The 7,618-nt window shown below is 18.7% G+C and overlaps 1 protein-coding gene across 1 annotated transcript; it reads right to left on the bottom strand.

The window, feature by feature from the left end:
* Positions 1 to 5,584: 5,584 nt before the first annotated feature.
* Positions 5,585 to 6,025, bottom strand: HO173_012905 (uncharacterized protein; the record flags this gene model as incomplete). The annotated part of the gene is made up of 1 exon (XM_037314735.1): positions 5,585 to 6,025. The coding sequence occupies one exon, from the start codon at positions 6,023 to 6,025 to the stop codon at positions 5,585 to 5,587; it is 441 nt and encodes a 146-aa protein (XP_037158362.1).
* Positions 6,026 to 7,618: the final 1,593 nt, after the last annotated feature.

The raw sequence follows: 7,618 nt of genomic DNA, 5'->3' as shown, positions 1-7,618 counted from the left end.
AGTTTTAATCTTATATCTCTTTTTATTATTCTAATATCTTCTATAAAGAAGAAGAAGTTAAAATATTAGACGAATTTTAGCTATTTAATATTTTATAATATTATTAATAAAGGTCTTTAGTAAATAGAAATCGCTATATATATAATATACGAAGTAACGATAAGTTAAAAGATAAATATCTTCTATATAAATCGTTATATATAAGATAAGAGTAATTACGATATATAGATAATTAACGATATAAAGAAAGATATCTTAATATTAATATAGATAAATTTAAGTTAAAATTTATAATATATTAAATATAAATAAAGATAAAGCGAAGAGATCTCTAGAGTTTTAATATTATAAAGATATATATAAGTCGAGAGAGATAATAGATCTCTATATTAAGAATTAAATTTTAATTATAACGTCTAAAATAATATTATTTATTTACGAGATTTTAATATATCTATTTCTTAATTAATTAGATCGTCGTATAGATTTTAAATACTTCGAATATAACTCTATCGAATAATATTACTTCGTCTAGAGAGTTTTTTTTATTATTATAAAGTTATTATAAAGAGGCGAGTAGACGAAGAACGATATCTTATTTTTAATATAGAGAACTCGTTTTTCGATAAATTAAACTATTATTAATAATATAAATTATCTAAGATAGATTCTTTCGAATAATATATAAAAGGTTTTCTATATAATAGAAATATCTAGCGTTTTCTTTATTAAGCTCGATTACTTATTTTAAATAAAAAGTAAAGAACTAGTTAATTTTCTTCGTCGAGAGAAATATAAAGAAGTTTTATTATAATATTAAAACTAGTATAGAGATATATTATATAAATAAAATAAAATTAAAATAATAAGACTATCGAATTATATATATAGAAAGAAAATATAATATAATAAAAGATATCTTTATTAAGATATTAAACTATAGAGCTAAGTAATATATTAAGAATATATTTATAAGAAAAATAAACGTAATAATAACTTTAAAATAATTAATTTAAATTTATATATCTATTATTTAAATATAATTATTATTAAAAATTATATTAATTATATTATTTAATTTAATTAAATAGAATATATTAAAAAGTTTCTTATTAAATATAATATATAGAAATTTAAAAATATATCTACTTTTATAAATATTAAAAGATATTAAATATTTAAAGAAAATTTCTAGATTTTCGAAGTTTTTTATATTAAGTATTAATTAATAATAAAATTATTAATATATATAATACTTAATATAAGATTAGATATTATATTTATAATTTTAATAAGATTTTAATAAGATTTTAATAAGATTTTAATAAGATTTTAATAATATTTTAGTATAATTTTAATTTTAATAAAGTTTATTAAAAAGCGATTAAGCGAATCTTTTATTATTTTAAATAAATTATTAATTATTAATTTATTTTTAAAGAAAATTTAAAAATTTTAAATAATTATAATTATATTAATTAAATTAATAATTAAGATATTTATTACTTTATATTTAAATATATATTTAATATTAATAGCGAGGTTATTAATTAATTATCGAAGTAATAATCTATTATAATACTCTTAATTTATAAAATTAAATATATTAATTAAATATAAATTATTAAAAAAGTAATTTAATTACGCGATTTATTAGATTAACTTACTTTTAATAATAAATAAATATAAATAATTATTATTTTTTATAATAATTAAAATGCTATAATATTAATTAGAAATTTTTAATTTCATATTTATATTAAATATATTAATATTTAATATTATTATATATAGAAATAAATTATCGCTAGAAACGTCGCTTTAGACTATATTCTTATTAATTAATAAATAATTAATAATCTTATTAAGACTCTTAATAAAAATAAGTTTAAAAAATTTTATTAACTTATTAAGCTAAAATATTATTTATAATCTTACTATTATCTAATAATCTTAATATAAGAAAGTCGTTTACTTAAAAGAATTTATTTTATTAATTTTTATATTACGAATAATCGATTTAAGTTACTTATTAAATTACTATATTAAACTTAATACTCTATAAACTCGTTATTTTATATCGAAATAGCTATTTCTTTAACGCTATTATCGCTATTATTATTAAAATTTTTAAAGCTCTTTTAAAGAATTTATATTTATTTATTATTAATATCTTAAATATTATATCTTTAAATTATTATTATTAATTATTATTATTAAAAATTAGTTATCTAAAATAATCTTCGCGGGAATTTTATAATCGATAATATATAGCTAAAAAAAATCTTTTTATTATTTTAATTATTTCTATATATATTTTTTAATCTTACTTTAATCGAGTTTTAATATATACTAAATTATCTAAAAACAATTTTTTTAAAAAATCGCTTTTTAATAAAAAGTGGAATTTAAATTATATTTAAGTAGAGGCTATAATTTAATATAATCGTTTTTAAATTTCGATTTTTTACTTTTATTCGTATAAGCGAGTAGAAATATAGAGAATATAAAGAAAGGAAGTATATTTTTACGCTAGCTATTTAATATTAATTTATCTTAATTATTTAATATTAATTTTACTTTAATTACTCGATATTAACTTACTTTAATTATTTAACTTAAACTTTACTTTAATTATTTAATATTAATCTTACTTTAATAATTAATCTAATAAAAATCGATTAAGTTATTTTATCTTATCTATTTAATTTTAAATCTATTAATATTAAACTTTATATTTATTAAATTTCGCTTATAAGAGAATATATATAAAGAAAAGTATTAAAATTCGAATTATATAACATATATATAAAGAAAAGTATTAAAATTCGAATTATATAACTCTTAGCGATTATATATATAATTACGTAATACGTTTTAATACGTTTATATTAAATCGCTCTTATTAAAACGAATATAAATATAAAATTTATATAGATATATTAAATAAGATAATTAGATATCGAATAATTATATAAATAAAAGATATTAAATAATAGTAAATATCTTTATTAAGATACGCTAGGCCTTAATAGACTATAGAGTTAAATAATATATTAAGAGAAATATAAAGTACGCTTATAATACTATTCTCTCTCTTATAGAATTATACTTTTATAATTAATAAGTAAAAGAGTAATAGAAATAGTATATATATACGCTCGCTTAAAAATTAATAAAATAATAAAGAACTTTTAATATTTAAGATCTTTAATATTTTAATATTTCTTAATAATAATATAAGTAATAAGAGTTTATATCTTAATCTCTAAATTAATATTATTTTTAATTAGAGATATAATAAATATAAAAATCTTAATTTAAAAGAAATTAATAGAGTAATAAACGAGTAATAATTATAAGTATTTTAATAAGTAATAATAATTCTTAAGTTAATATTTTAGTATAAAGAATATTAATAAAATAGTACGAGTTAATTAATTAAGAAATCTCGAATTAAATTAAATTATAAACGCTAAACTTTAATTTAATATTAAATTATATTAAAATAAGTCTCTTTATAATAAGTTATTTAGTCGATATTAATTATACTTAATAATAACGATAATAAGATTCGCGTATAACTTAATATAGTTTTAGAATATATTAGAAGTTATATTAATAAGAAGAGTTAACTTAATAAATTTAATATAAGATCGTTATAAAGTAATATAGATTTAAAATTTATTTTATAAATATAAGAAAATAAACTCGTTATAAAATATCGAATAGTTTTAATTCGTTTAAGAATACGATATCTAAGCCATTTAACGCTAGTAAGCTACTTATAAGTATTATTTATAAATATTATTAATTATATCTTAATAATCTTTAAACTCGCTATTATTCGAAGTATATTATTTAAGATTCTTATTAAAATTATCTATTTAAGAGAATCGTTAATAAATTTAAAGACGAGAATCTTCTTTACTAATTATTTAATTCGGCTTTCGATAGTAATATACTTCGATAAAGACTTAATTTATATAAATAGAGAATTTATCGATATAAGAGTTAAGAGATTAAAATAAAAGATATTATAGATCTTTATATTTACTAAAAGCTTTAAGAAATATAAGATTTCTACGAGATCTATTATCTTAAATAAACTATATCTCTTATTATCTAGCTTTTAAAATAATCGATTTAATATAATATTCTTATTACTAAGAAAAATTATATTATTTACTTTAAAAGTAATTATATAGTCTAATAAGTAATATAAGCGAGTCTATTAATTCGCTCTAAATACTTTTACTCTTATACTTATTCTTTTAAATATATTAATATTTAAAAACTATAACTTATATCTTATAATATCTTTTATATATATCTATTACTTCTTATATAAATAAATATTATATTAATAACTTTATTAACTTTAATTAAATATTATTAAGAAAATAATTCTAAGTAAAATTATATATATAAATAATATATATATAATATAATAATTAATAAATTATATAGATCTATAGTAGAAGAAGTCTTTATAGTATTATAGTATTAAGATATTAAGTCTAATCGAGACGTCTAGTAAAGAAATTCGTAATAAATATAATCTATAATTTTATATTTATTTAAATTTCTATAAATAGTAGCTATATCAACTAATATTCTTTATTTTCTACTATTTTCTACTATTTATTAATTTCTTTATTTATATTTTATTTATTTATTAATAAGAAGCTTTAAATAAGTATAAAGTAAATAGTATTTTTTATATTTAATAATTTAATAATTTCTAGATAATAAATATTCTAAGTATTTATTAATTTTAATTATAAAGATTATATAATAGTATCGCGAGAGAATAAATATTCTATTATTTTTAATAGTATTATACGATTTATTATTCTTTTAAATACTTTAAATATAATATTAATAATATATATAACTTTATTTAAAAAAATACTTTAACTTATTTATAAATATATTTAATTTTATTATTATTCTATAATCGCGATCTATATTAATAAAATATAAATATTTATAAATATTTAAGAGTATTAAAAGCTTTTAAATTTATTTTCTTAAGATTTATTTCTCTTTACTTCTTTAAATAAATTTAAATTTCTAACTTTTTAAATTTTTTAATAATTAAAAGAATTTTAAGTAATATAATAATCTCTTTATTAATCTTCTCTTATTTTTTAACTTTATTATTTTCTTTATATATATCTTTATAAAAGATTTTAATAATCTATATAATATAAACTATTAAATTTTAATAGATTAAATCTTTTTAATAATAATTTAATATAATTTAAAAAGATAAATATTTTTTAAATATTTATTAGAGTATTAATATATATAATTATATCGAAGATCTTTATTATTAGAAGATAAGGTGACTATGTTATAATTTGATGTGTGGTGTAAAAGATTGTTGATTATTCTATGTGTCTGCAGGGCAGATATGTGTGGTGCCAAGCCCACGCTAGGTAGCCCTAGCCCTAGGCCGAGGCAAGGCCTTGGCGTACCGTGACAACATGCCCACAAAGAATGAAAAAAGACACGTCCTCGTGGCATTCCTGGATAGCTACATCAAGCATGCGCCGTCCCTATGTTCATACTTGTACACCTATCCTTGGCCTATAGCCTCCATATCCTTCGCGAATCGAATGTAGCCGAGCGGAGAGGCGAGTTGAGAGGCGAGAAGCGAGGTAGAAAGTGGAGTACTGCTGAGGCGAGGGGTAGGTTCTCCGCATTCATGCATAGTGGCCTGGTGTGGAATTATGGAGAGTGTGCCCGCTTGAATAGGACTGCTGCTGTCCGTGCTCTTGTTCTTCTCCATAGTCTTCTCCGTAGATTTCTCCACATTTGCCTGTTGCAATGGCCTATGCTCTTGTTCCTGCTTCGGTGGCTGTGCCGGCTTTGGCGGAATGGCTGCTTGCTTTTGCTGTGGCTGCAGTGGTCCAAATCGCTTGTCAAGTGCCTTGTCGAGCACGTCTTCTATGAGCTTGGTAATGGAGCGGACTTGCTCTGCTGAGAAGCCGGGAATAGGGCTGCTGTTGAGAGGCATAGCGACTGGCCTATCAAAAGGATCGCTTAGTGGACGGTGGGGTCGTGTAGCGACTCGTGGGACTGTGAGTACTGGTGTAGGAGCGTACTTGGTGTTGAGGTAGGTGGGGTCCTAGGGGAGAAGTAGGCAACTGGTGTGGGAGCAAAATAACTTAATAGACGCCTGTTGAATGATCTTTAGGTGTTGTTATCATATTGTTAGGAGACAATATAACTATGTTATAATTTGATGTGTGGTGTAAAAGACTATTAATTATTCTATATATCTATAGAGTAGATATATATAATATTAAGCTTACGCTAGATAGCTCTAGTTCTAGAATCGAGATAAGATCTTAGCGTATCGTAATATTTATAATTACTTTAATTATAATAACTTTATAATTAAAAACTTTTTTAATAATTTAAAAATAAGTAAAATAAAATTATTTAATTAAGTATAAGAGTAAAAGTACTTAAAGCGAATTAATAAACTTACTTACGTCGCTTATTAGATTATAAGCTATATAGCTAAAGCGAGTATCTAATATATTTAATAAAGTCTTAAATATTTATAAGTTCTCTTTCTTCTTTTTTTTTTTAGTTATTAGTTTATTTAGTAACTAATCTATCTATTCTATTAACTATATATTTAAATCTTATAATTATATAGCTACTACGTAGTTTTATTAAAAGAGATCTTATTATCTTATAGTTTTAATAACTTTATTTATATAAAGTTATCTAGTTTAGCTATAATAAGTAACTCGCGAGTTAATTTTATTAATTTACGAAGTAGAAATATTTTATTATAATTTATTAATAATATTTTTAACTTAGTAGACGACTCTTATTAGAATACGTCTATTATATAATTAAGCGATTATAATATTAATCTTAATATTAATAGAAATTCTAATAATACTATTAACGGAAATAATAATCGCTAAAGCGTTATATCTAATAATTCTTTATTTATAAATAAAGATTTTTATTTTATAGACTTAATTTAAGTTTAATATTATTAACTTCTAGAGTTTAATATTAAGAAGTAATTAGTTATTAAAAAATTTAAATTAATCGAAATATAGAATATATAAAAATATCGCTATAAATATAGCGATAATTATTATTATAATTTAAGTTATAAAAAGATAAGTATTATTAAAATATTTAATATATAGTATTTTAATAACTATAACTCGATAATTATATTTCTTTAAGACTATAATAATTTTATCGCTTTAATATCTTATATTAATTTTTATATAAACGAAGAAAAGACTCGCTAGTCTTTTATTCTCTTAGTAAATATTAAAAAATAGATCTAGAGAAATATTAGAGATACGATATTATACGATATCGAGGAATTTATCTAAAAGAAATATAAGAAATAGTATTTAAATTAAGTTTATAATTTAATTATTAAGTTTTATAATATAAGTTACTAATTAATTAAAGTAATAATAAGAGATATATAGTCGATAGCTAGCTTTAATAATTATTTTACTATATTCTAATTATAATAAGATTGCTATATAATTAATTTAAAATATATAAAAGATCTATAAGATAAAATAATAGAGAAAATTTCTTTAAAAGCTATAAAGAAGAT

This window comes from Letharia columbiana, assembly GCF_014066305.1.
Source record: "Letharia columbiana isolate WasteWater2 chromosome Unknown xfSc0000000_s0, whole genome shotgun sequence".
In the NCBI taxonomy this organism is placed as follows: domain Eukaryota; kingdom Fungi; phylum Ascomycota; class Lecanoromycetes; order Lecanorales; family Parmeliaceae; genus Letharia; species Letharia columbiana.
This window is presented reverse-complemented; position numbering and strand designations above follow the sequence as displayed.